The sequence below is a fragment of the Zonotrichia leucophrys genome, chromosome 5 (assembly GCF_028769735.1).
Source record: "Zonotrichia leucophrys gambelii isolate GWCS_2022_RI chromosome 5, RI_Zleu_2.0, whole genome shotgun sequence".
In the NCBI taxonomy this organism is placed as follows: domain Eukaryota; kingdom Metazoa; phylum Chordata; class Aves; order Passeriformes; family Passerellidae; genus Zonotrichia; species Zonotrichia leucophrys.
In genome coordinates, this window is record NC_088175.1 from 49,121,404 (window position 1) to 49,149,273 (window position 27,870).

Sequence of the window (27,870 nt, forward strand, 5' to 3'; positions counted from 1 at the left end):
GAGAGATAAGATGCAGAGGGTCAACGTCTCAGCAGTATCCGAGTTTGTTTTCGTGGGCCTTTCTGATGCTCCAGAAATCCGTTTGCTTCTCTTTGTGCTGTTTCTGCTCATTTATGTGGCCACCATGGCAGGCAACATCACTCTCCTCATTGCCATCAGCACTGACTCCCACCTGCACAGCCCCATGTACTTCTTCCTCGGCAACTTATCCCTGCTGGATCTCTTATGTCCCACCATCACCGTGCCCAAGATGCTGGCAGTCTTGCTGCTGGAGCACAAAGAGATTTCTTTCTCTGGCTGCCTGTTCCAGCACTTTTCCCTCATTGCTGTGGTGGGCACAGAGATTTTCCTCCTGGCTGTGATGGCCTACGACCGCTACGTGGCTGTGTGCCACCCTCTGAGGTACCCCAGCATTGTGAGCATGAAGCTGTGTGCTCAGCTGGCCCTGGGCACCTGGGCAACAGGGCTTCTGAACTCCCTGCTGCACACCTCTCTGGTTTTCACACTCTCTTTCTGTGGTCCTAACAGAATCCAGCAGTATTACTGTGACTTTCCTCCCGTGCTGGCCCTCTCCTGCTCGTCCACCCACAGCACGGAGTTGGTGATCCTGGTGGTGGCCGGGGTGCTGGGGAGCGGCGCCTGTGTGGTCACTGTGGTCTCTTACATCTGTATCCTCCTGGAAATCCTGGCAAGGAAGTCCCCTGGGATCTGGCACAAGGCTTTCTCCACTTGTGGTTCTCACCTGGCTGTAGTTTGGCTTTTTTATGGGACCACCATCTACACCTACGTCCGCCCTTCCTCCACCTATTCCCCACAGTGGGATAGGGTCGTGTCCATGCTCTATGGAATGCTCACCCCGCTCCTAAATCCCATCATCTACAGCCTCAGGAACAAAGACGTAAAATGTGCCCTAATAAGAGTGATCAGCCAGGTGAGAAGGGCTTTAACAAGACAAGAAAACCTCGCTCAGTCTCCATCATCAGCTGAGTAGAAATCACAGTTTGTGACTGATCCTCTCTGACATCTAAAAATTAAATGCTGGAATCCAAATTCATTTTCTGGGCTGAAAACACCTTCTTTTGGCTCCCTCTGCAGTTAGAAGGGAGAGCTGTGTACTTACAGAATTGCATGGCACAACTTCAGGTCATTTTCACAGGAGAAGAGTCCAGCTGGGAATGCTGTTCTCCACTGAGCACTGAGGAAGCTGAGGTGAGAGCAGGCAGGTGTTGGATGCATATTTTAGGGCAGAAATTCTGGGAATTGGTACTCAGACACACTTAGATACACCCATTGAAAGCAGTTTATATCCCCTTAAACTCCAAATATATCAAATTATGTTTTATGGATCAGCTCTCCTCTCTCTCTCTCTCTCTCTCTCTCTCTCTCTCTCTCTCTCTGTCTCTCCTTGTGTTTGCCACTACATTTTTCCTTTTTCCCATTTTTTCATCCTTGCTGCATCAAATCCTAATGGAAAGAGAGGTGATGCTGCTTCCTGCTGCTCATCCCTCTCTTCACCACCTCTCTTCTTTGTAGAGAAGTAATAAATAATCCATTTAAAAGGTGAGATTATTCTCACTTGACTGACCCCAAAGTTTATGATGAAATAGGCTTAATAAAATCTCTTTTATTTAACTACAAGTGCCTCTGAATTTTTAAATACTTTCACTCTGTGATGAGACTTTTTATTAATTGTTGCCTTAAAGTGTTTGAAATGCAAGAAAATTCATCACTGTGAACAAGATTACAACTGTGAGCAGGATATTTATGAAGGAAAAAAAAAATCCTTGTTCCAGTTCTTCCAGGAGCTGGAACAAAGAATGGCCAAATGGTAACACAACCAGGGCACAGGAGTTGGATCTGTCTTTATGCACAACTTTACTCCTGACTAGAACCCCTGGAACATGGAATCTGTTCCAGGCTGTTGACGGCCACCTTGGGATGTCCCAGGCACTTCCAGAAGGTTCTGAGAGACTTCTGCCAACCACAAGTTGTTGGCCAGGGGCAGCTGCTGGTGCAGATGGGGAAGGATAATGATGAAGGATCAATAATTATCCTTCAAATTCCTGCCATAACTTCTGCACCAACCAAGTGGAGGACTGGAGAGGTGTTGGCCAAGCCATGAATCCTCCAACCAAGGTGTGGGTAGGTTGGGACAAACTGAAGTGCTTTGGAAATTTTAATTTTCTTTAAAAAGGAGGAAAGTTTCCTTCTCCTCAGTGCCTGTGAAATTGTGCCTGGGGACTGGTTAGAAGGATGAGGGAGGTCTACCAGGAGCTTCCTAAGAAGGTTTTAAGAACATTAGAGGCTCCTTCAGGATGCCCAAAAGGGCTTGTTAAAGATGAAGGGCTTTGGGTGGCTGCTGACTGCAGGATTGGAGCATGCTCCTCTTTCCAGAGGTCATGGAATATAAATGTAGCTGTGTGGAGAGATGCCTAAGGATGGACATCAGCCCATGTGCAATTCCAAGGATGCCTTTTAAAAGAGGCATCTGAATTCCAAGGTACCAAACTAGAGTCTGATTTCCAATATGTGTCCAGATGGGAGATTTTGATGCCTCTCCTGGCTTGTGAAGGTGGAAAGGTTGGATTATCAAGACTAATTCTGCTACAGTTCCCTCCCTCTCCACCCATCCCAGCCATATGTTCCCAAAAAGATCCACTGTAAGGAGCTGCTTGCTGCCAGAGGACCAAACAAGGCTCACAGCAAAAGCTGGGATTGAGCCTTTGGGCAACTTGGCAAGGAATTTGTTCCTTCTTTTCTCCTTCTTCCCCAGAGGAGCTGTGGCTGCCTCATCCCTGGAAGTGCTCCAGGCCAGGCTGGATGGGCCTTGGAGCAGCCTGGTCTGGTAGGAAGTGTCCATTAGAGGTTCAGTCTTTAGCATCAGCTGTATCACCCTTTCACAAATTGAGGTGCTAATCTCTAATTATTCCTCAAAACCGAGACATCCTCTTTCATTTTCCTCATGCCCAGTAACCTCTGAAACTGGAAGGAGACACCTGTGATTTTCTTTGGCACCACTGGAAAAATTTAGCAGGGCAGGATCATAATACACCATAATACACTCACCCAGTTTCTGCTGCTCTTTTCCCTGACTGTGTTTTTGGCTGCTCTTGGAAATCAATACCCCTGCACTGACTCATGAGCACAGAGATCCTCTTACATTCCTAGAAGTGGAGCTGCCCTGCTGGAATGGGGGTGGGAGTACAGACAGCACCAAGTAAATCGAGGAAAAATACTCTGTCAATGAAGTTCCCATATAAGTGATCCTCTGTGCATTTACACTTTGCTTTTGCCACTGAAAATCAGATTTTACCTATTATTTGCTAATCACATAACTAGTGAGAGACCATTTTCATTTATCTATTCCTAAAGATAAAGAATTCCTGAAATTCTTGATGAGCCTTCAAAAAAAAAAAAACCACCACCAACCAAAAAACCCCCAAAACCAAGCTTTTTTTTTCCTTAAGCAAAGTCCGACTATATTATTTATGTGTGGATTTTATTACTTGCAATGAAACCAGAGCAGATTTTCCCCTCTGATTTTTTTTTTGTATGGTGCTGCCAGATATGAAAATATGCAACATAAAAAAGAATGTGAATGATTTATTTTTCTCCTCTAAAAATAGCATCCACTTGTGAAGTTCAAATTGGGCTACAGTTCTGGCTTTACAATTCCCAGGACTTTGGGAATCAAAAAAAGTTGCATTTGGGGTGTCAGTGCTATTTTCACCTTCCATTCCTCCCTGGTTTTAATTCTTATACAAAAAATTGATTCATAAAATCAAGGCTCCTTGTGAAGAGACTTTGTCCTCTCTGTGGCCACGCTTTAAACTTTTGGCTTTAAATGGCTTTAAGATGAAGGAGGGAAGGATTAGATTAGATATTGGGGAGAAATTTATCCCTTTGGAGGTGGTAAAAATCTGGTTGTTTATTAATCCCATTTTAGACAGCTTTGTGTTATCTCACTCAAGGGTAACCACCTAAAATTTTGGAATTTATACTGCTCATCCAGGCTTCCTTTCTCTGTCCTGCCTAGAATATAAATTCTGGCATCAGCAGAAATGTCTATTAATTTTTGCAAATTTAGAGTTAAATTATGTGCTTTTTCTTGTAAGGTTAAAATAATACCCAGAATTCCTTTCTTAGCAGACTGAATCAAATTCAAATCCAAGTTTCAGGTAAAAAAGAAGTGTGAGGGGAATTGCTTGGAAAATCTAAAGATATTTGGCTTTGAATATTTAAAAAGAATGCTCATGGCTTGCTATCCATTAATTACTACAAAATTAATCAGCCTCAGGAAAGTAAACACACCAAATATTTGCGAGAAATCCCAGAATCAGAAGCAACATTTAATTTTAAACTTGGAAAAGTAAAAGCTTTTGTACAGGGAAACTACTTCCTTTGTTTGCCAGCTCTGCCATACTCTCTACAGAGAAAGGAATAAAATCTTTATATATTTTATCATATTTTTATGGCCTGTTCTGCTGTCACCAAACATCTTTCATGCCTGTTCTCATCCTGCTTTCTTGATGATTTCACCACTTTCACACATTTTTCCATTTTCTCTTTCTGCATGTAGACCACTAGCCCTGGATTCCCCTCCCACAACATAATTAGATTTTTATTTCTGCTTAATTGTGTTACAAGTTGCTTGTTGGTGGTTATGGGAATGTCCAGCCTGAAAAAGGGAAGGTTCCAGAGGGACCTTGGAGCCTTCCAGTGACAAAAAGAGCTCAGGGACAGCTGGACAGGGACTTTGGACAGGGAGTGTCAGGACAAGTGGGAATGGCTTCGAACTGGCAGGAGGTGGGTTTAGATGGAATATTGGGGAGGAAAACTCTTCCCTGTGCGGGTGGTGAGGCCCTGGAATGGATTTCCATGGGAAGCTGTGGCTGCCCCATCCCTGGCAGTGTCCAAGGCCAGGCTGGATGGGGCTTGGAGCAACCTGGGATAGTGGAAAGTGCCTCTGCCCATGAATGTGATGATTTTTAAGGTTGTGAAAAATGTGGTTTTTATGATGGGCTTTTCACAAATATTAAATTAATATTATATGTGTTATGTTAGAAAGTCATGCTGTATTAATTTTCTTAAGTAGTGTGTTAAATATAGTTTGAGGTTATAACATAATGTTAAAATAGAAACTATGTATGTGGGATATTTTTTTATACAGAGGAACGAGGTACTTGCACCAGGTAGCAGCCACAGGACACCAAAATCTTTCAGAGATGGCCCTGAAGACACCATCAGGATTAAAAGGAAGAAGTTGTCACTGACCAGACAGAATCCTTTGTTTGAATGGAATTTATGCATCATGTATGAGGTGTATGAATATGCAACAGACTACTGCTTTTAAGGGTTAATCCTCTGTTAACGTGTGTCCTTCTTCGGGCTTATTTTGCCCACAAAGAGGTACCCGGCCTCTCCATATCTCTTTGTTTTTATTGTCTCGTATTGTCCTAATCCTAATTGTCCAAATTCTTATTACTCTAATTATATTCCTATTTTTATAACCATTTTATTACTATTAAACTTTTTTAAAAAAACAAGTGATTGGCGTTTTTCGCAAGGTCCCTGCCAACCCAAAGCAGTCTGTGACACTGTCCTAATCAGGACTTTTATAAACACTGGAAATAGTGATTTCTCAAAGGAACAAAATGTTGTGGGTATGTTCCTTATAAAACTTATACAACTTGACTCTTCTGTTGCAACATTTTGTGTTTGGCACAGCTCCACTGGGATAATCTCAATGTGTGCTTCTGTTTACACAGCCCAGGGCACTGCCCTCCCTCACTCCCCCGCCTGAGAAGGTTCGTAAGGGAGCAGCTCCCCCACGGCCATGACACCCGCCCGGGCCTCCCCCTGACGTCATCCCCACGCGACACCGACACTGCACCACGGCAGCGCTGCGGGATGGCGGAAACCACCCGGCAGGTCCCCGAGTGTCCGTGAGGAGACAACAGAGGCGGAGCCGCCACGCTGAACCGCGGAGAAGACGCTGGTAGGCACCGTTCCGCTGTCGCACCGCTGGGACTACAACTCCCGGCGTGCCCCGGGGCAGCGGCGCGCGGAACGCGCTGATGGGCCCGCGGGGGAGGAGGGGCAGCGCAGCGCGGGCGCCCCCACGTGGCGGCTCGGCCGGGCCGGGACCCCCGGGATAAACCCGAATAACCCGGGACAGTCCGGGATAACCCGGGACAAACCGAAATAACCGGGCTGCCCCCCGATCCCGTACCTCGCCCGGGCTGTCTGAAGGGACCCCGTGCTGAATCTGATGGTTGGGAACGGAGCCAGGTGCTGCGATCCTTCCCTTCCCTTCCCTTCCCTTCCCTTCCCTTCCCTTCCCTTCCCTTCCCTTCCCTTCCCTTCCCTTCCCTGGCAGATGGCTCTAGATGCCTTTCCTCTCTCCCTCCACCCCTTTCCCAGCTCTCTGCCTGTCTCCTAACACCCTGGAGCAAGGATTTTCCCTCGCATCCCTATTTCTCTCGGTCGCTTCCCTCCCCTCTCCCGTTCCTTTCCCTTCCCCTGCCAGATCAGGTGAGCGGGAGGAGCTCTGGAACACAGCAGGGACATTCCTCCCTTCCCAGGCAGCCTCTGGCAGGCAACTGAGGCGGGAAATATCACTTGGAAGGGTGCTGGGAGCTTCTTCAGTGACCAACTTCCAACAGTGCCCTGTTTGTTGGCTGTAATCTTAGTGCTGGAACACAATGGGAATGTTAACAAAATTCCTTTCTGTAAAGGATAGCATCCCTCACAGAGCAACTGAACTGAAATTACAGCTGATTAACCTTTCATTCATTTCCTGATTTATGGTATAACACAAGTTTTCTCAGGTAAAATAAAGATGCTTTTTAAATGTATCATGACCTTCTTAGTTTGGTTGTTGGGTTGTTTTAGAGACCAGGCAAAGCTTGTTGTCTGAAAATGGAATGTTACCTCATTCCCAAGGAGGAGGATGAATAAAAGTCATGTGATGGTTTGGAAGAGATCCCACCCACTTCCCAATTTCTCACCCTCGAGGTTTGGTTGCTTTTGGAGGTGCTGTTGCTCAATCCTCATCCTCCCACCTGACAGGAAAGCAGGAACTGCCTGAAACAGAGAGATCTGCCTGGTTTTGGTGGAGGGTGATATGGGGAAAGGAGTAGAATTATCGTCTCCCAATTACTTATGGAAAAAGCCACTCCTGAAGGACTTGGAAGAAGAAGAGAAAGTTTCCAGCTGATGTAAAGCAATGGTGGCGTCACTTTCTCTTCCTATTCCTCAGCCTCTCTGCACTGGTGCTTCTCACGCTGGATGTGGCTGGAAAAACACAGATTCTGGTAAAAACACAGATTCCTGTAGAAACACAGATTCTAGTAAAGACAGAGATTCTCAGTCCCCTTTCTCCTTCTTTTCCAATCTCTGCAATTCCCAGTTGTGTTCCCATTCTTGTCACTGTAGGCCTGTGAAGTGGCTGTGTGACAGTTTAGGTTGAAATAATGGAATAATTATTATTAAAATTATGAATATATAATATTATATATAATTGTGAATAAATATTTCCTGAAATAAGTTCAGGAAATGCTCCTTTCTCTGAATTGAACTGCTTTCCTGGCCTCTGGAATCCAGCAAGAAGGGATTGAACCCTTCCCAGCTGAGGAATTTTGTGGTAACAACATTTTTCACCACAGCAAGGCTGATGACTTGAAGGAGAAGGGTTTCCAGCAGAAAACTCTGGAAGTGGATGTTTTCTCCTATCCAAGGCTGACAACCTCCCTGTTCCTCTTGAAATGCTTTTATTTATGTGGAGGCAAGTAGGGCCTGGTGACTCCAGAGTAGACCAGAGTAAACACAGGCAGGGAATAAAGTGGGAATTGCCTTTTCCAGGCAGAGTCCACTGCTGGTTAAACCTGCCTGAGGCAGGGATACAGGCAGGAATTCCAATAAAAGCTTGGTAACTTTTTTTTGTGTGGTCATGCTGAGCCTGCTGGTCTTGATGGAACAAAGTTCCTTGGATGAAGTAACAATGCTGCAATTCTGGCTTCTTTCTTCTTCTTCTTAGTCAGAGGCTGTTTTCCATGGTGACCTCAGAGACATCCTCGTGGTTTTGCATCCCTCTGTTCCCTCCCAGGCTGTTGTTTCAGCTGGTGTCAGCCCATTGCTCAACCTGCACCTCCTGACTGGAGAAATGCTTTGTCAGAGAACTTTTCCTTCTGGGCCTGAGTGAACATCCTCCCTGCCCCTCGGGGTCCTGGCATTGTGGGGAAATTCTCTGTGATCACCCTTTGCCCTCGAGTCACTGAGCTCCTCCGTGTGTCTCTAACCCTGGAGCTTTCAGACCCATCCAGTGGCCAAAAGAAACTGGTCCAAAATGCTGTTTTCTGCTAAGTTCATGGCCTGCAGAGACACTCTAAGGGGTCAGCAGGGCGGCTGGAGACAGGGAAAAGAGACACACGAGGTGTGGGGGTGTTTGTGTGAGGAATGCAGCCTTTTTGGCCGTGGGAGTGTTTCTTCTTTCCTCTGAGCCTGCTGTGAGTTGTGTCCCTTCTCAGAGACTTTTAGAAGGAGCCAGGAGCACCAAACAGCAGGCAAGGAAGGGCCTGGCCTGTGCTAAGTACGTGTGGAGCGGAAATCTTTTTTGTTTGTTTTTACTTGTCAGACTGGAAAGTTCCTGATTTGAGTTTCAGTCTTGGTCATCGCTGCCTATTTAGACAGGTTTGTGGCCATGCATGACTGAGCAAGCAAGTGGGTGGAAGATTCCTCAGGCCAGGCAGAGCATTCCTCTGGCTGCAGGCTCAGGGGACTCTGAGGCCTTTGCCTCCACAGCCTTTATGGCAGCATCTTCCCAGGACTCTGACCACAAAGGCCAGGGTGTTCTGCCCAGGTTCAGGGTTCTGCCCAGCCCAGCAGTGTCTCAAACGGCTCTGTGGGATTGCTGGGGGCTCCTGGGGCTGTCCTGACCCCTTATCTCCCTGTCCCACCGAGTGGGTGGCCTCTCTGTCCCTGCTTTATGGCCTGCTGGGACGCTGATATCTGTGGGCACGGCCCAACATCTGCTGAGCTGAGCACAACAGCTTCAACATGGTCCTGAAGGCCAACCCCATTTCAAGTGTCATAGCCATTTCTTGCCCCAGCAAAGATGATTTCCCCTGGTTTATTTCTCTCTCTCTGTGCAATTTCCTTGCATTTTTCCCCCCAGTTTGATCAGTGTGCAGGGACAGCCCTGCTGGATCTGTTCCCCACCTTGAGGAAGGAACTGTGTCCAGGACAGCACTCCACACACTTCAGCACTTCCTCGCTGCTCCACAAGCAGCACAGCTTTTTTAGGCCCAACTTGAACCCCTTGAGCTGCTTTTCAGTATTTTTACTTCGATGCCAAGGGCCTCAATGTGGCTTAGGAGGAAGTTGCACCCAGCAGGAAAGGTGGATGTGGGTGTGGAACCTGTGGAGTCGTGGCTGCACCTCTGCATGAGCCATGGGAGTGTTTTCAGGGTCCCCTCCCAGCCCACCAGTCTTTCCCAGAGAAAACTCTCCCTGTGCCTCCCCTCTGCTGAGAACATCCCTCTACATGGATTGAATCCCTTCTGAATGAGCCATGGAACGAGTTCCTGGAGAGACCTGCTCAGCAGTTTTGGGGGTGCCCCCCACCCATCCTGCCCAACAGAGATCAGCCATGGGCCACTGCTTGTTTTTGTGGTGTTTTATCAGGCTGCTGCATGTCCTTTAACTGCCAGCTCCTTGTAAAAGCTTGTTTCTTCTCCTCATGCTTGAAAGCATTTGCTGCTCGTCCCTTTTTGGGTGGCTGAGTATAAAAGCAGCCTCCTCTGAGAGATTTAGTGTCTGCTTAAACTCAGTGCTGCACTAAATCCAAGGAACACCTTTGTGCATCCTCACTAAATTACCTGATGGCCTCTGAGGGGACAAACCTGTTTGTTTCTTTGACTTCCAAGTAAAATTTCTTTTAAAAAAAGAATATTTCACCCAAGTATCTAGAATCAAAGCTGCCTGGTGATCCATGAGGGCTTCAACACTCACCAGCATTTTCCAGGAAAAGTCATGCTCAGAAGGAGGGGATTTTTGTGGTGTATTGAGAAATTTCCCCCTTTTTGTTGACTTTGAATGGGTCGTCTATTTGCAGTTTTTCTACAGTATTTGAAGAAAAAGTTCAATACAACAGAAACAGGGGACAGGAATGATCCCTACCCCCCTTGTTTTTAACCCTGTGAATCTGAGAGAGGGAGGGAAAGAAAGGTGGATGACACCATGGCAGGATCATGACAGTAGAGCAAATATTGTAGATGGTGGCCTGTGGTGGAATGTCAACATCAAACTTATTGTGGCTTTTGCAGCTGGGCAAATCCATGTTTTGAAAGCTCCTGTACATGCACCTGGGGCACAAGCTGCCTTTGGAATAAGGGATGGAGTTTTTCCCTCACAGATAGTGGAGTCAGTCTGAAAATTAGTTTAAAAAGGGCTGAGACATCCAAGTAAATTCACCAGATCCTGCTTCTGGCTGTGCTGACAGAATTACTGTATTATTAACATTGTTCTTCCTCACTCTCTTGGCTCTAAGTGTATTTTTACAAGGCTTGTAAAAGAAATAAAAATAAATGAAAGGGTGTTCTGGGCAAATTAGAATTGCAATCTCCTACAGCATTTTGTTTAGACTGTGTGTAAAAATACTCCAGAGAGATAAAAAATCCTGTGTCACAACTTAGAAGTTTGTCTGTCTAAAGAAGGTTTTATAATCCTCGTCTATAAAATCTTGTAGTACAAAGCTACAGATTATTCTGTGTTTGGACTTTTTTTTTTTTCTGGCATAAAAATAGCTTCATTTTCGGTCTCCAAAGCAAATTTCCCGGCAGAACTTCAAACATCCTTTGTCTGTCTCCCTTTGGAGAGTGTTTCCAGGAGGCAGCAGCTCTGTGTACCCCAGCCATTTGCATTCTGTGCTGTAAGTACTCAGTGAAAACTTGTTGCCTAAATCCAGGGTTTCCCACTTGGAAAAATTCGGGCACCTAAAAGAAACAAACTGGAAAGTTTTCACCGAGAGTTTTGCCCAAGGAGCAACAAGAAGGAGTTTTCAGTTAAACTCCCAGAGCAAGTGGAGCCCAGATGTTTTTAGTAAACAGCTTTCAAAACTCACAGTTGAGACCAGTGTCAAATTTCCAGACGCATGATCAACCTTGGAGCCAAGTTTAGAGTTGCTTTTGTGTTTGCATAAAGCCTGGAAGCTGAATGACATGAAGCTTGTGGATGGAGTGGAGGTTCTCCATAACAAATATTTGACTGGATGCAATTTCTCTTATTTACAGGACTTTGAGCTTTGGGGAAAATAAAAAAAAAAAGGTTACTGTATTTTTGTTTATTTTACATTTGAGGCATATTCAGCATTTTCTTGCTTACTGGAATTGGAACAGTTGTTGATTTTTAACTGGGATTTGTTATTATTCTGGCCATTAAACCAACATGGCAAAATCAAGTGTTTTAAAGCTAGAGGTGAACCATTTCTACAGGTGAGAAATAAAATTTATGCATTCCTGGGCATTCTGGCTCTCTGCTCACACCAAGGCAGCCCTCTCCCTGAAGATCTAACTGGATGTCTAAGCCACATGCCAAGGCTTTTGCTCAGGGACTGTATCAGCAAAAATCTGTCTCAGAAGTTACTTTGGGCAAATACTGTCCAGGATTTGTTTAGGAGTCTTGTTTTCTGCCCCTTTGGGAAGGTCATGCATGTGAAGGGCACGGGCAGAGTCAGGATAAATGATATTAAGTGGGGGTAGGAGGCATGGAAACTTTCCCTTTGGGTGTATCTTGATCTCTGACCTAATAACCTTCTGTATCATGTGCAGACACTCACCAAAGAAGCTCTGATTATTTTTGCATGCTTAAAACCAACTTTACTATCCCTAACTAGGTGGATTTTGGGATCTGTGCCCTGTGTACAGTAGCTAAGCTGTAAACAACACGAGAGCTTGCTCCATTGTTCCTGATGGGATATCATCCAAGGGAAAACAGGGATTGTTTTCAACAATTTGAAGCTTGTGTAGGCAGACAATACATTGTTTTTGCCTGTGGGCAGCATGAACATGCTTCTACTTCAGCCCAAGAAAGCAGCTGAGAGGGACATGAATTCAAACCAAGAGGATGGGGCAGGCCCTGGGCAGCTGGGAATGCTGAGGGGTAAAAAAGACTAAAATAAGGGAAGAATTTCTCCCTAAGCAGTAAAGAATTTTTTTTTCTAAAGAACTTAACAGGCATTCTTGGGAAGAAGCCTGCTAAAACCTTACTCAGGCTGAGCTTTCCATCGAGTGACTGCGGGGGTATTAAACATTGGTCCTTTTGGGTCTGGATTGAAGGCACTTGAGAGAGTAATTTGTGTTTGGACTCAAGTGTTTATTATTTCTTTTTAGTTAAACAGTTTCACTACTGTGAGTTCAGCAGCTTTCCATTAGAAGGCACAAAATGGCCAACAATCTCTTGTTACAAGGTCTTCTAAGACTAAACTATCCAATTAAGAACTGACACCTTGATTATTTTCCCTTTTAACCCAATAATTGATCCCAGAGAGCCTGCAATGGGGGCTTTTCTGCCCAATTACAAAATGCCACCCAAACCCATGAAGAAGAAGGAAGAAGCATGAAGAAACGCAGGATGACACCCTGTGTCCTTCATCTTGCTTCCATCCACAACACACTAAAAATCCCAAAACCTAAATTTCTCACCAAGTGATACACCTACACTGCTCTCTATAATCTATTGCACACTTTTGTGGATTCTACTCTATCTTGAAGTCTAGGAAACTTTCTCCATGAATGAGGGTGAAAGTCAGTGCTGCCCTAGGGGTCAGGACACCCCAGAGCAGACACAGAAATATTCCTGGTGCTCTGGGTTTCCACAGTGACTTTCACATTTAGGAGGGAATTGTTCCCTGCAAAGATGGTGAGGCCCTGGCACAGCTTTCCCAGAGAGGCTCTGGCTGCCCCTGGATCCTTGGAAGTGTCCAAGGCAGGGCTTGGAGCAACCTGGAACAGGGGAAGGTGTCCCTGCACATGGCAGGGTGGAACAGGATGATGTTTAAGGTCCCTTCCAACCCAAATAACTCAGGGATTTCATTATAAATGCATTTTCACTAAGAGCAGCACAAGATAAAAGGAGGCCTAAACCAAGCCATGAGGAAACAATATGAAGTAGAGTCAAAATTAAAACAGTAATTTGGGACAGGAAAGATCTGGGAATGGCTGAATCCTGTATGAGAGCAGAGTGGTGAATTCTTCACCTTGGTTACCAAGACATGACCCCCATGGCTGTGCAACCTCGTGTTCCCTCTCCTGACCGTGTAAATCTGCTGTCATCAAACACAATGTGCATTGTGCAACTCCAGAAAGCAGAATTTGGGACTTCCCTAATGCTACTGACGTGGAATCACGAGTGGCACAGACTGTCCGAGCTGCAGAAGAAATATTACAAACTTTGCAATTATGGAGTTTGTTTGATGTTCCTGTTGTGAAGACACTCCACTGTGAACACAGATATAAAGAAAAAAAAATTTAAAAAAAAGTCTGCCCAGCAGCTACTTCTTCTTTTTTTTTTTCTTTTTTTTTTTTTTTTTTTTTTTTACATAAGCATTTATGTGGGAGGAGAACAGGAGATTTGCAATGTACCTGGCAGCCTGCCGAAGCATAGGTATGACCCACGTTATCTTATAGATCTTAATTACTTGTGATGGTTAACCGACAGAAGCAGAAGAAAACCCTGAAACAAAGGGAGGCCGAGGCTCCCTGTTCCCTCCAGGGCATTTGGAGTGTCTGGAAAAAAGCTCTGGTGCTGCCCTTTACCCACACACAGGCACTGGTGCAGTCACGCGTGGGACGTCCCACAGTGCCGGGAAGGGTCAAAGACCAGATAAAAATGTGTAGAAAGAACTGGTGAGAGGAAAACAATTGTTTAATCTGAGTTTATGGTCTGAGTACATACAGGAAAAAATATTTAATCTGAGTTCGCAGACACAGTATGTAGAGGAAAAATTATTTATTCTGAGTTTACAGGCTCAGTAAATTGTATTTCTGGTGGATTTCAGCAGGAACATTACCTTGGGGAAAACCAGGGTTGAATGCTGGCTTGGGAAAAGCAAAGATTGGGGTGTTCAGTGCTCTGGGATGATCTCATTTTAAGCAGTTTCTATTCCCTTGTAATCTGGTTAAAATTTAAGAAAGCAGATTCTAAAAGACTCGACTGCTTATTGTAAATTAATGACTGAACTGAATGACTGAAGAATTTATTGAAAATAAATGATGGCACACATCGAGTGACTGGGATAGCACTAAGAGCAGCTGAAAAGCTGAAATACTCATTTCATTACCAACAGGTTAAGCTTTGGACATGTGGCCCTCAGTTTCTGGGTTTAACTTGGATTTTAGGAACTTTTTCTTCTCACAGAGAGGGGGCTCGGGCACTGTCACCAAGCCCCGGTGCCCGGAGGGATGTGGGACGTGGGACACGGCAGGGCAGCAGGCTGGGCAGCGCGCTCCAGGGGAAATGGCCGGGCCCCGTGGTTTTGGGGGGGTTTCCCAACAGCGGCCATTCCGGGATGGACGGCGCGCGCGCGGCGGGAAACGGCGGCGCGCGGGGGGCAGGCCCCGCCCCGCTGTGGGCGTGGCCAGGGCGGGTGCTGAGTCACGCCGGGGCAGCAGAAGGGCGCCGGGACGCCCCGCGCCTTCGTGGGGGCGTGGCTTGGAGTGCGGCGGTATAAAACGCGCGCCGGCGGGCGGGCTCCCCTCACAGCGCGTCGGCGGCGGAGCGAAGCGGGTTCCTGCGTCAACAGTGCTTGGACGGAACCGGCCGCGCTCGGGCCCGCCGCCACCCCCTTTACACCGTCGTCTACACAGTCACTTCAACACCCACCGGAGCAGCCATGGCAGCGCCCCCCTCTCAGGTGCGCCAGAACTACCATCAGGACTGCGAGGCCGCCGTCAACCGCCAGATCAACCTGGAGCTCTACGCGTCTTACGTGTACCTCAGCATGGTAAGGGTGCGGGCGCGGCGGGCTGAGGGAAGGGTCCTGCGAGGGATAAAGGGGCGACACGCGGGCTCTGCTCTGCGGGGGGTTCCTGGGTGCCGGGCGGTGCCTGCGCGCACAGCTCCTCCTCCTCCTCTTCTCCACCTCCTCCTCCCCCCCGCTGCGTTCGGGCCCGTCTGGGCCGCCCCCTGGGTGTAGGTGAGGCGCTTTTATCTCGCCTGCTCCGCGGCCCCGCCGCCGTTGCCCTTGGCGGCTCTGTTATCAGCCGCGCTCAGCGCCTCTGCCCTCGGGGCCGGGCCGGGTAGCGGGAGGTGCCTAAGGAGGCTCCTGGCACCCTTCCCGCAGGCGTGCTCGCCTCCCAGGCTCGGGTTTTCCTCCAGGAATCGGTAGGAATCCATGGTTTCCTCGGGCCTTGTGTTTCCATGTCTCCTTCGGCCCGAGGCGCCCATTATAGCTGTTCCCTGACCTCTGTGCAGCAATCCTGCTGCTGTGGGCGTGCTGGGACATTGAGACTTATTAGGGACACTGTGCCGTGTTTTGCCACGTATTTTTTAGCTTTTTTTTCTGTGTTAATGGGGTTCTGAGCCCTGTTTAGAGCTTCTGTTGGGAGGCGATAGTGGTACACAGGCACCGGTGCTTTGCCTTGAACCTCCAGGCCGCTGGTCTAAGAGCAGAGAGTTTTGTAGTAGGTTGGTAAATAATTGGCAGTTCCTACAGAACTTTCCATTGAATCCTGGTAATGACCAAAGAATCAACAAGCTGTGTAACGGCTTGTAATTGCTGTTAGTTTTTGGGGTTTTTTTTTGCTTCCAGAAAAATAGCTTGATTCATGTTTTAGTTGCTGTTAAATTTATATTGTAGTTCAATTTCTCTTGTATTTTAAATGTCACTTTTTTTCCCCCACAAAAAAAGCAGAAAGTGTATTCCTTAGTCTAATCCCTGGAAAGTCTAGTGAAGCAAGAGAACTTTATTGCAGGAGTACCTAAAAGTTCTTGGCTCACCCGTACCTGATGTTGCAAGTCATGACCCTGACCTGCAATGTGGTCATTGTAAACAAACTCAGGCTAACAAAGGGAAGATTACTCCGTGGAAAAGACTTTTCAAGGCTGCAGTTCAATGGTGCTCAGGACAGATATCTCCGGGGTTTCAAATTTTTTTGTTTTTGGAACTGAGCCAAGGACACAAACACCCTTTATTTGTGTCCTTGGTAGGAGTACAGGTTAAAATTTAATCCTAGCTGGGAAAAATCAAATGATACTAAGGGGAAAATTGTTCCACACTGCCTTTCTGGCCTGGGCTTGGAATGCAGCCATCCTGAAGCAGAGGTTTAGAGTCTGTGAACTCTTTTATTTTTCAGTCCTACTATTTTGACCGGGATGATGTGGCCCTGAAAAACTTTGCCAAGTACTTCCTGCATCAGTCCCACGAGGAGCGGGAGCACGCTGAGAAGCTGATGAAGCTGCAGAACCAGAGAGGCGGGCGCATCTTCCTGCAGGACGTCAAGGTGAGCTGGGGACTCCTTCTGGGGCTTCTCTCTGGGTCCTCCCCAGAAGGAGCAGCAGCTGACACTGGAGAGGCACAGTAATTTGAGATGTGGAGCAATTTGATTATTTGTGCTGATTGACTAATTAAGAAGTACTTGTGTGTGGAGAGGGTGTTGAGCCCCAGGTTGTTTGCTGTATGGTGAGAGCAGAGCCAGAAGGCAGCTGGTTCATCACCATCATTAAACTTAACACAGAGCAGATGTCCTCTGTGCACTGTTTTGAGAAGTGGAACTTAAATGGTTTGCTCAGTTCTGTTCTGAGGGTGCACTTAAAACTTTTGACTTTGCATAAATGCCTAAACTTGGTCTAAACAGAGAGTGACCTAAAAGCTCTCCACCCTGCTGGTCTGTGGGTTCTTATAGCAAACATGTCCTGTGCTTTCCTCTTTCAGAAGCCAGACCGTGATGACTGGGAGAATGGCCTGACTGCCATGGAGTGTGCCCTGCACCTGGAGAAGAACGTGAACCAATCACTGCTGGAGCTGCACAAACTGGCCACCGAGAAGAACGACCCCCATGTGAGTACATGCTGAGGATCAGTGGGGCTGTCCAAGGATGTGGCTTTGGGGCTGAGCTGTGTGTCCCTGGTGTTGTTAAAGGTGAAAAAAGGTGTGAACCAGGGCTGCAGCCTTTCCAGAGCCCTTTGGGGGGGGGGTTACTGCTGTCCTTCCAGCAGCATTTTTAAAGTGGCAGGGACCTGCTTTATTCCCTCTGGAGTGTGTTTGAACAGTCTCTATGGAGACCATTTCTGAGGGGGTTGAGCTCCATCTTTTTAAGGCTTTTTGTCACAAGGGCTTTCTTGCCACAAAATTCCAGAGTTGCTTTGGAATATTAAAAGCCCTGGTGTTTCAGAACAGTGTCTGAAAACACGGAATTCTTCTCAGATGGAAGTTTTTTGCAAGGCTGTATTGCAGTTGCTTAATAGCAGGAAGAAATTAATACATGTGAGAATCCAGACACTCTTGGCAGTGCCCTGCCTAAGTTAGAGGGACTGAGGATTAGTAAATCCTCACTGCTGTGGGTTTGCTGTGCAGTGGGGGTGTCTCAGATCTGTTCAGGAGCTTGGCTAATGCTTCCTGCCATGAGGAAGAGGAGAGGCTTCCTGAGCTGCCTGGCTCTGCAGGGTTCTGGAGCAAATGAGCCTACCTAAGCCTGGCTCACTTTGATCTTGTTCTGCAACAAAACAAGAGGCTGTTTCCTCTCAGCTTAAATTCTGCATCCTCCCCTTAGAGAGCCTCAGTAGGGTTTCAGGCCTGAATTTAAACCTCTGGTCTCCCTTTCAGTTGTGTGACTTCATTGAGACCCATTACCTGGATGAGCAGGTGAAAGCCATCAAGGAGCTGGGTGACCACGTGACCAACCTGCGGAAGATGGGGGCCCCCAAATACGGCATGGCAGAGTATCTCTTCGACAAGCACACCCTCGGGGAGTGCCACAGCTGAAGCCCTGCCAGGAGCCATGCTCTGGGTTTCAGTGGGACTCCTACTTACTGTCCAGCCATGCATGCAGCTTCAGTTACTTAGCTAAACAGTTCCATACTCTGTACCAAATATCCCCTGTTCTGTTCGTGTTTTATGTACTGCCCTCCAGCCAATAAAGTGACTTGGTTCCAGCTGGCTTTTCCTGTTTAGTTTGGAGGGAGAGTAGGCAGCTGTAGTGAAGGCAGTGGGAGGTAAATTTGTTGTGTGACATGGGGGATTTGCAGCTGCTGCTGAAGGCAGAAGTGGGAAAATCTCTGTGGTTTCTTTAAATTCCTTGCAGGGAACTAAAATGAGGAAACGAAACCAAGGTCCTGGGCTTGAGCCTCACTTTTTATTTTCTGAGAGTGGGCAGTAAATATCAGCTGAGTGTTGTCTGCTGCCATCCAGCTTTCTCTGAGCACTGTCAAATTCCTGGTGGGAGATGTGGAACTTCAGAAGGAAGCAATGTGCTGGGCAGATGCTGCAGCTGCCTGTGCTGGCAAGGCCTTACCTTGCCTTATCCCAGTACTGGAAAATACTTGCCAGACAGGACTGGAAGAAGCACTGTGGGTCTGCATCACAAGTGATGGGACTTGATTCAGTCCCTTACTTTTCCCTGGACTATCTTGTTAGGAGTGCAAGTCCTGCCTGAGAAAGGACTCAAGCTCTCATTCTTGCTGTGAGGAGAGAAGTGGCCACATTAACTGTGCTCCTGTTCTGGGGTACAACTGGCTGGTCAGGCTGGTTTCTGCAATATTTAACACTCAAAGTCCTGTTCTTTTGCTACAGGTTGGGTTTTTTGGTGCTTTTGTTCTTGCAACATGAGTTGTGTCTGCTGCTGTAGCTGAGGCCAGGAGCAGTGTGTCCTTAGTGCTGGTTTCAGCCCAGGCTGAGCTCCAGCTGCATGTCCAGCACCTCTGTGTTGGGTGAGTGCCAGGATAAGGCAGGTATCCCATGGATCCATGGATTCCCCTTTAGCTGTACTGGTCCATCTGCTCCTCCCCTGGGCTTTCACTGGCCTCCAGGATCACCTCCATCAGCCCCACGTAGTCACCCTCGGCTAGGGAGATTCCAGAGTCATTGGGGGATGGACTCTCTGCTCTCCTGGGCTCTTTGGGAGCTGGGGGGTTGGTGTTTCCATTCCCAGTGTCTCTCATGTTCCTGGAAACCTCTGGGTGCTGCTCTGGAGCGCTGGCTGCATCTTCCAAACTCAGGCTGCGAGCCTCAGGGCCCAGGTTGCCCTTGTGGGACCTTTCCAGCACTGGAGAGGTGACGGGAGTGAAGGAGAAGCAGAGGGAGGCGCTGCCTCCAGGGGTTTTGTTGCTGGGGGTGTGAAAGGCACTGGAATGCTCCGAATTGGGAGTGGCCGAGGCTGTGCTCTCCAGGTTTAGCCAGGGTGGGCGTGAGGCTTTGGAGCTCTTCAGGCTTTTGAAGCTGCTGTGCTTCTCATGCTCAGGGGGCTCTGGCAGGAAGGGGAATTTGGGGCTGTTGGATGCTGTGGACTGCGCTCCTGGACTTCCTGTGGTGGCAGCTTCCCTGGAGCTGCTCTTTCCTTCTTCTACTGTCACGGCCACAGAGTCAGGGCCTTTACTCCGCTCTGTTGGCCAAACAAAGGTTTCCTTTGCAGCAGAGCCCAGGGAGCTCTGACTCTTGTCCACATCGCTGGCCCTGGAAGGGGAGGCGTTGACAATGACATCCCGAAGGGAAGTGGAGCACGCAGCAATGCTGGAGAGCGCTGGTGGCTTCTTGCGCCCTGGGCGCCGGGAAGGGAAAATCATGGGGATGGAGCTGATGGGCGTCTGTGGAGCGCTGTAGAAGCCAGGCCTCTCGTAAAAGGGCGTGGACATGAAAGCATCAAACTCCCTCAGTTTTCCCTCTTCGCTGTCCCACTGCTCCTGGGAGTCCCCCCTTGGCTGACTGATGCCACAAGGGCTTCCAGCCTTCCCCATGTCCTGGTAGGTGTAATGGGAGAAGGGCGACGTGGGATCTCCTCGTCGGCGCAGCAGGTTCATCCGGGAAGAGGACCTGGAGAAGTTTGGGGACTGGACACCCAGGAGGCGGCCCAGGTGTCCCAGCAAGGGAGTGGAGTGGTTGGCCTCCTCATTCTCTTTAATCTGCTCCAGGGGCTGGAACTCCATCTCTTCCTTCTGCATGCTGGGAGAGGCAAAATGGACTATTACAGAACCACAGAGGGAGGGGGGGATCTCCTGGAGGGGCTAGCAGCGCTGGGAATGCTGCTGCCAGTGGCAAGCCTCTCCCTGTATTGCCACTAGCCTCCCCCAAAAGAGGGATGCTCATAATACAGGTGAGTGAGGAAAGGATGTTCTCCATTTTCCATGGAGAATGTTGGCTGTTGTGGATGAACCTAAAAGCTCCTCAAGTGCAATGTCCTACATGAGACCTGATCCAGGTGTTGTGACACTCCGTCCCTGCACTCACCTGATGTCAAAAGTGGAGCCCAGGAAGGACGGGCGCTTGTACTCAGCTGTGGCTGCAGTGTAGGGTGGCTGGGGGTCAGGCTCGTTCCAGTACAGGTCCTTCTCCAGAATGGGTAAATCCTGGTGCATCTCATCCACTGCCATGAGGGAGACCTGCGGGGGACAGCAGGAATGTCACACAGGGTGAGTGAGGAGCATTTTGTGTGCCTGTTACCAAGGGACAAAGGAACACGGAGCTGGAGGAAGCGGTGCAGCACGGAAACCAGGCAAGTGGCTGGGGTTGCTGTGGTTTCCTGTCATTTTGGTTGTTTCTCACACTGAGATTTGATTAATTGAAAGGAAAGTGGTGCTGAAGGAGACAGGAAAGCAACAGACTCACTAGGACAGAAGGGTGGGGAGGTACATAGTTATTGCATGGCAGAAAGCAGAGCAGGCAGTTTCAGATGGACTCAGGGTAGGAAAGCAAGGAGGGGCAGGAATGATGTCATTCAAAGGCAGCCGAGGCCTGAAACAAGCAGCCTTGATCTGTCCCATGTGCCAGAGCATGGACTGAAGCTGCAGGCAGCCACTGCGTACAAAGACATGCCAGAAGCCCCAAATTCTCTGCTGTGGATTGGGAGGGTCTCCCATTGGAGGCAGAGGTGTTGCAGGAGAGCTTGGTCACTGTCCTGCCTTGATGCTCCTCTTCAGGTGAGGCTCAGCTGGCAGATCTTCCTCCCCTTTACCTGCAGGTTCCTGTCAATGAGCCAGTTGGCTTCAAAGTCATCGTCGTCCTCCCCAAAAGGGTTGATGAGCTGCTCAGCCACCTGCATGTGGAGAGCACACAGCAAAGGTCACCATTGTCATCCCTGTCCCTTTCCTTGCAGGGAGAAGTCAGGTGTGATGTCCCTTGAATTCCAAGCCATGTTTTTCTTCCCAAAAGGGGGTGGGTTAAAAGTGGAAGCATTCCAGAGGCTGGTAGACATTAGAATTTATAATATCTCCCCCCTGCTCACACAACCCTCCTGCAACTTAAGGAGCTCCTTTTTCCCCTCTAGTCAGGACCAAAGCCTAGGAAAAGTGCAGCTGGTGTCCAGAATGAGACAGTTGGAAAATTAGAAAGTCCTGGCACTTCCTCAGCCCCTCTTGGCTTCCTGTTATTGCCTATAGATCAAAGAACACAGCAGGGTTCCTGGTGAGCTCACACTGGGAAAAACCCTTGGCTGGGTCAGATTCCAGCTCCAGCCGTGCTTTCTGGGACTTACCTTTAACCAGCCAGCATAGAAGAAGAATTGCAAAAATGTAAAGACAGGCACAAAGAGATCCAGCTCATGGCCAGGATATGCTTTCTCTGGATCCAGGAACTGCCTCCCAATCAGACAGGCCAGGAAGAAGCTGTAAACAGCCACGGTCACCACCTGGGAAGGATGCCAAGGGACACACCAGGGCAGCATGAGTTCCCAGCATCTCCCTTCAGTTCCACCCCACACAGCTCTAAGGCCAAGCTCTGTAGCCTCTGGGAAGCCTTGGATTCAGTTCTGACAGGCTTTTTGCTGGAGGATTCATTTCCCTACAGAAAGCTACAGACATTCCCTTTTCCCTGCAGCTCTTACCTACACTGTGTGCTGTCCCTGGAATGGTATCTGTGCAGGTGTCAGAGGCCAGTGGCAGCAGCAAGCACGTGACATCCTGAGTGGGCTGGAAGCTGTCTCATGGCTCAGTCCGTGCTGGCAGGCTGCTTCCCAGTCCAGGAAGGGAACCCTGGCATTGCTATTTGCTCCTTCCTTCCTTCTCCTCATGCTGAGCTTTTATTAATATTTGCCTGCCTAGATTTTAGGCAATGCTGAGCTTTGTGCTTTCCATGTCACCACAGGACTGGAAACTTCCCCTTTTCAAATTAAAAGTAACCAAGACTCTCACGTGGTCCCTTGATATAAATGGTGGGTTCAAAACAGGAATACACTTTACATGTTCCCCATTAACCTCTGGCAGTGCCAGAGCAGCAGCAACAGCTCCTGTTTCATGGTGAAGGACATCCCTGTTATCTGAGCAGTTGGATTGTAGAAGACAAAGGAGCAAGGTGGTGCCAAAGTGTCTGCCTGGGCTGATAAACAGCTGAGTACACGCCTGGCACAACCTCCTGGGATCTTGCCCGGGATGTGATCCCTGCAAGGTGCTGCAGGGACTGTGTCTGTGTGTTTCTGTTTTCCCATGGGTCTCTGGGGGTTTGTTAGCCCTGGATAGAGGTTATTTCTGGAGAGGTGGATGTGTCTGAGTTAGGCTGGGCTGGGTGTGTGCTGAGGTACCAATAGAAGAGAGATGATGTGTGGGGGCGAGGCATTCAAGAATAACCTGCATTTTTCATGGGTGGGTCAGTTATAAAGCACTTCTACAAAGATAGGCTGAGAGAGCTGGGCCTGTTCAGCCTGCAAATGAGGTTCTGGGGAGGCTGTGGGCTTCCAGTACCTTAAAGGAGCTTATGGAAAGGAAAGAGAGGGACTTTTTACAGAGGTGTGGGTAGTGACAGCACAAGGAACAATGGTTTTAAACTGATAAGAGGGCATGTTCAGATTAGATATGAGGAACAATTCCTTACTAAGAAGGTGTGAGTCCCTGGCACAGGTTTTCCAGAGAAGCTGTGGCTGCCCCAGCCCTGGAAGCGCCTAAGGCCGGGTTGGACAGGGCTTGGAGCAACCTGGGATAGTGGAAGGTGTCCCAGGATGAGCTTTATGATCCCTTCCAACCCAAACCATTCCAGGTGTGGGTGTAAGTGGGGATGTGCAGGGGCAGTGGTGGGGCAGTGGCTGTGGGGATTCCCTTCTCACCTGGGTGTAGACCAGGGGAATGCTGATCCAGTCGTATCCGTAGAGTTTCCCACACTGGCTGCGCAAGGTGTTGAGCTCCTGCAGCAGGGAAAAGGGAATGGCATGTCAGGATAACTTCCCATCTCCTTGCAGAGCCTCTTCAGCACCCCTGTCCTCCATTGCTCCAGCCCTTTCCTTTCTGCTTATACCTTCTCTGGAAGGGGGGCTCAGTCTCATCCTTGGAGGAATTCCCTGCTGCCTGGGTGTCTCCCCCTAAGCCCAAGATCCCTCCTAGCTCGCTTCACAGCAGAGTTTCTCCTCCCAAAATGAGCAGCCAAGAGATGAGGTCAAGAATGCCCTCAGGAGCATCCATTTTTCTCTCCTGTCTATAGATAAATATCCCAGGGGGAGGTTTCTCTCTTTCTGGGGAGATGAATCCTGCTCCAGGCAGCAGAAACCACGTGACTTTCTCTGCACATGAATACCAAGAAGGATGAGCTGCTCCAGAGCCTTTTTCTGTGCAGCTGGGCAGGGATTATTGCCAGGTCTTGCCTGTGGAGTATGGCCTGTTGCCCAAAACTATCTAAGAGTTTTTAATAGCCATGTTTTCTACAGGACCTCAGTTGTTGAGGATGTTTTTGACCTCCCCTAGACTTCAGATGTCTTTTTCCTTGCGGCTTTCCATCTGGATCCTAGAAACCTCCACTGGCATTGGCTGTTCTGGAATGTGTCAAGGACTTGTTTCACAGGTGCCCCCTGTTCTCCAATATCTCAAAGCCCTGCCTGTCCCCTCTGTCACTCACATTCAGGATGCCTTGGAGCAGCACGCTGTCCCGGATCCTCCCGTCATTCCTTGCCTTCACAGCCAGGTTGGAGAACCACACGCACGGAATCCAGAACTTGTTGTGGGGAGAATTCAAGCTCTCAAACTTCTTGTGCTCTTCTGGTGTCATGAGGCCTGGATGGGAAAGAGCAGCTGGGAGAGGGATGGACATAGAGGGCACAAGGAACTGATCTGGTCTGGAATGAAAACATCAGAATTTCAGGTGGATGCCTTGGCTCTCCCTAAAAATCCCAGTAAAGACTCAAAATTTGGGGAGACATGCAGAAGGATAAGTCTCCCTGTTAAAACATTGAGTCATGGAGGTGAGATAATGGGATTTCACTTTGGATGTCTGCAGCACATCAGATAAGAGCCATCAGGGAGATAAAGCACTGCTGGAGGTGCAGCTGCCTGGTGTCCATAGATACTTGTTGAGAATGGGATAATTTGTGTCCCTGAAGTGCCTTTTCTTTTTAGGAGGCTTAACTATATCACATCTCCGTGGATTGCCAAGGGAACCCAGACAATGTGGCTGGACTGGGAACTCTGCTGCACCTCGAGGAGCATTTCCCCAGGAAAATGCAGTGTGCCCTGCAGTTAAGCTTGGAGACTTGGGGCTTGAATTCCCACCTGCCCTGAGGGAACAACACCACCCCATTTCCACAGAAGCTTTCCCAGGGCCCCCTGCCCCTGGAGGAGCAGCAAGAAGCAGTGCTGACCTGCCCTCACGACGTGCTCCATGCTGGGGAAGCGCTTGTAGACAGCGGTGCTGACGGAGCGCAGGATCAGCACGCTGACCAGGTTGCTGTAGCGCATCAGGGTGCGGCGCAGGAGCCTCCCGTACTCGTCCTCCCCATCCACGTTGCAGGACACCAGGTTCATGATCCGGTCTGGCCATGGGATGCTCTCGTACTGGGCCCACCAGCGGGACACCACCAGGGCCACATAGAAACCTAGAGGGAAGCTGAGAGAGTCAGGCATCTGAAAAGGGCTTCTTCCTCCCACTCTGTCTGATATCTTCTTTTGCTGACACAGGTAGGGGTGCAGCAATGTCTGGAGGGGAATTCATTCAGTCCTCCATGCTCAAAGGAGGCTGGATTTCATACTTCCCTTCCAACCTAAACTGTTCTGATTCTATGAAGCAACCTTAAAGATCTCATTCCAATCCCCTACTCTGGACAGGGACATCTTCCACCAGAACAGGTTGCTCAGAGCTCCACCCAGTGTGGCCTTGAAAACTTCCAGGGGTGAGGCAGCCACAGATTCCCTGGGCATATCTGGTGCCACTTGGAGCTTGTCCTCCTGTGCTGGGGAACACTCACAGATATGGGACACTCCTCCCACGTGAGGAGTTTTACAAAGGCAGAGGGAGGGACCTGCTCTGCCGAACCAAGGAGAAGAAATGCTGTCCCATTCCCCTCCCTGCTGGACTCCAGTCAGCTCCTTACCCAGCACGAAGGACACGGGGATTAGCTCGGCGTAGCTGTTGCAGTACAGCGCCAGCTTCTCGAACATCAGCCTTTGGCTCTCGCTCAGGATCAGCCTAAAAGGGACAAACAGAAGCAGCTCTCCCTCTCCTTTCCCCCCTCCCCTTCCCTCCTGTGAACAGAGTCTGGCAAGTGCCTGCCCAGCAGGATCCCTGCCCCAAGCCTGTGTTTCTCCCATATCATTCCCCAGGCCAGGCTGTGAGCATGAAGTTGCTCACCTGTAGACAAGGCTGATGGTGAAGTAGAGCGAGATGAAGATGAGGAACTCGGAGTAGAGCAGTTTGTAGATGCTGCCCTTCCATTGGAGCAGGAGCTGGGAGAAGGTGCCCAGGCGGGCATCAGCCACGCGGTTGGTGTAGGTCACTGTCATCACAGCTCCTGTGCAGGCACACGACAAGCAGGGCTTGGAGCTTGAGCAGGAGGAGACACAGGGACATCCCACGTTTCCCACCAAGCAAGATGGAAAGGAAGGAGAAAACAGAATGAGCTGAGAGCAAAAGCCAGGTAAGATGTAGGCAGCAGCACAGAAAACCAGGAGGAAATTGACAGCAGGCAATTAATTTGATGGGTTTGCCATCTTTTCTCTGTCCTTGAGCTGGTTATAGTGACCAAGGATGTATTTTCTGGTGGATCCCTTTGTTTTTAGTGTTTGATTTTTGTCAGCATTCAAGTGGGGCTGGTTGGCTGAAGAGGCCAAAGCTCGTGTGCCAACCCCTTCCACAGAACACTTGTGGTAAGATTAATCTCAGGGTCACACACTGCAAAGTTTATGCTTAGCCCAGTAATTTTCTTAATATAGTTTTTATTCCAAATATTTTTCTGTAAGCCTACTTGCTGGGAAGCATCTTCCTGAAATACTGCTGAGAAAACAAAAACCCCAACTCAAAGGAAAGGAAAAACCCCAGAAAAATTTATTGGGACTGATCCAGAAGAAGGTATCCCAGCAAGGATAGCTATCTGTACTCTGCTGGTCCTAGTCATGTAGGCAGAGCAGCCTTCCCTGTTGGAGATCTGTGGGATGGAGTTCAGCCAGGCTCATAGGGCCCAAATTCCAGCAGCTCCACCTCCCCTCTCCTTCAGCCATATGTTGCATAACAAATCACAGTGGCTGAAAAATAGGCATTCAGGCTCCTGAAGTGCTCCCCAGACATGCAGCATCCCCATTTCACTTCTAGTCTAACTTGCATAAATAATTCTTTATAATCAAGTGATAGTCAGGCTCATAGTTGCATAAACCTGAATTTATTTTAAAAACACCCCAACAAACAACAAGACACCAGTGTTATCCATGCCAGGCAGATTGGTGAATAATTTCTTGGGTTAGAAATAATTATCCAGTGTGAACTATTGGTATTTCTGAATCCTAACATGTCACCAGGCATTGCTATTTAACAGAGGTAATAATGTTAATGATTATGGGGCCTTGGGCTCTTCCCTGAATGATGGGGATGAAGAAGCACTTCAAGGGACAGTCACACCCTGAAGCAGCTGCAGGCAGGTAAGTTTGGGCCCACGTTCCTCATTTGTTTCTCATTTAAGCATCCCAGTGAAAGATTTACATTTAGGTGGGGACAACTCAGGTCCCAGTGAGCTGCTGCTGTGAAGAAAACCAGCAAAGTCTGGGTTTTTGGGCAACATCTTTGTCCTGGGTTTGGCTTTTTGGTACTACTCCTCCTTTGGATTTCCCTGTTGTAACTTAGGTCCCTGAGTCCTTTCTTAAGGGTGATACAGAGGAGCAGAGCTGTCCCTGTCCCCAGCTGCACAAATGCCCATTTCAGTAAATCCTTGTGTCCATTCCATATGGATTTCTGGGTACAGAACTTGGAACAGTAGGTTATAAGTGCCCCAGAAGTTGAACCCACAGGCTGCCCAGAAGAGAAAAGCATGCCCAAAACCCCATGTATTTTTGGGGCCCCTTACACAAAGCTGCATCTCTTCTCTGGGCTTTAGGGCTCGAAAGCACTCAGGGAGATTCTTTGTTGCGTAATTCAAATTCAGATTCCCTTTTTTACCAAAGAAGGAAAACTCCAGCTCTTGGCCATGTAAATAATGGATGTCGCCCACCTCTACTGTGTTCTGCTCCTGTGTGGTTTATGGGGCTTTTCCCAGTGCTTTTCCCTCCAGCCCTGGATGGGTAAGGCACCTCCCTGCCTACCTGCCAGCCTGTGCTGGGCTGCCCTGGGATGTCACTGGGCAGCTGGCACATTCCATTAGTGGCTGAGGTCCATGGGAGGTGGCTCACTGGCACACCGGAGTCAGGATGGGCTGGAAGAGCCCACCCAGGGAGCTGCTGCCTGCCACTGCCTGCATCCCCTGCTCATCCCTCTGGACTAACCAACAC

General features: G+C 48.7%; 3 protein-coding genes across 3 annotated transcripts; 2 read left to right on the top strand and 1 right to left on the bottom strand.

Moving 5' to 3' along the window:
* The first annotated feature begins 10 nt into the window (after positions 1 to 10).
* On the top strand, positions 11 to 3,639 carry LOC135448723 (olfactory receptor 5V1-like). The gene is made up of 2 exons (XM_064714931.1): positions 11 to 926; positions 3,566 to 3,639. The coding sequence occupies exons 1-2, from the start codon at positions 11 to 13 to the stop codon at positions 3,637 to 3,639; spliced, it is 990 nt and encodes a 329-aa protein (XP_064571001.1).
* An 11,004-nt stretch (positions 3,640 to 14,643) lies between these two features.
* On the top strand, positions 14,644 to 18,150 carry FTH1 (ferritin heavy chain 1). The gene is made up of 4 exons (XM_064715442.1): positions 14,644 to 15,001; positions 16,353 to 16,499; positions 16,931 to 17,056; positions 17,822 to 18,150. Exons 1-4 carry the CDS (start codon positions 14,891 to 14,893, stop codon positions 17,978 to 17,980), a joined length of 543 nt encoding a protein of 180 aa, XP_064571512.1. The 5' UTR covers positions 14,644 to 14,890; the 3' UTR covers positions 17,981 to 18,150.
* A 446-nt stretch (positions 18,151 to 18,596) lies between these two features.
* LOC135449012 (bestrophin-1-like) lies at positions 18,597 to 25,899 on the bottom strand. Its single transcript, XM_064715441.1, has 9 exons — positions 25,748 to 25,899; positions 25,491 to 25,585; positions 24,762 to 24,995; positions 24,023 to 24,177; positions 23,241 to 23,318; positions 21,681 to 21,833; positions 21,162 to 21,242; positions 20,438 to 20,589; positions 18,597 to 20,152 (listed from the first exon to the last, which is right to left on the bottom strand). Exons 1-9 carry the CDS (start codon positions 25,897 to 25,899, stop codon positions 18,973 to 18,975), a joined length of 2,280 nt encoding a protein of 759 aa, XP_064571511.1. The 3' UTR covers positions 18,597 to 18,972.
* Positions 25,900 to 27,870: the final 1,971 nt, after the last annotated feature.

Bases quoted from the DNA above. Each gene is read 5' to 3' on its own strand.
- LOC135449012 (XM_064715441.1), bottom strand. From the start codon at position 25,899: ATGACAGTGACCTACACCAACCGCGTGGCTGATGCCCGCCTGGGCACC. The intron at 23,319-24,022 runs GTGAGTGACAGA...TCCCTGCTGCAG, and splicing joins TGCTCCAAGGCATCCTGAAT to GAGCTCAACACCTTGCGCAG. The intron at 20,153-20,437 runs GTGAGTGCAGGG...TGCCTCTCCCAG, and splicing joins GGCTCCACTTTTGACATCAG to CATGCAGAAGGAAGAGATGG.
- LOC135448723 (XM_064714931.1), top strand. From the start codon at position 11: ATGCAGAGGGTCAACGTCTCAGCAGTATCCGAGTTTGTTTTCGTGGGC. The intron at 927-3,565 runs GCCAGGTGAGAA...TGGTGCTGCCAG, and splicing joins TGCCCTAATAAGAGTGATCA to ATATGAAAATATGCAACATA.
- FTH1 (XM_064715442.1), top strand. From the start codon at position 14,891: ATGGCAGCGCCCCCCTCTCAGGTGCGCCAGAACTACCATCAGGACTGC. The intron at 15,002-16,352 runs GTAAGGGTGCGG...TTTATTTTTCAG, and splicing joins CTTACGTGTACCTCAGCATG to TCCTACTATTTTGACCGGGA. The intron at 17,057-17,821 runs GTGAGTACATGC...TCTCCCTTTCAG, and splicing joins CCGAGAAGAACGACCCCCAT to TTGTGTGACTTCATTGAGAC.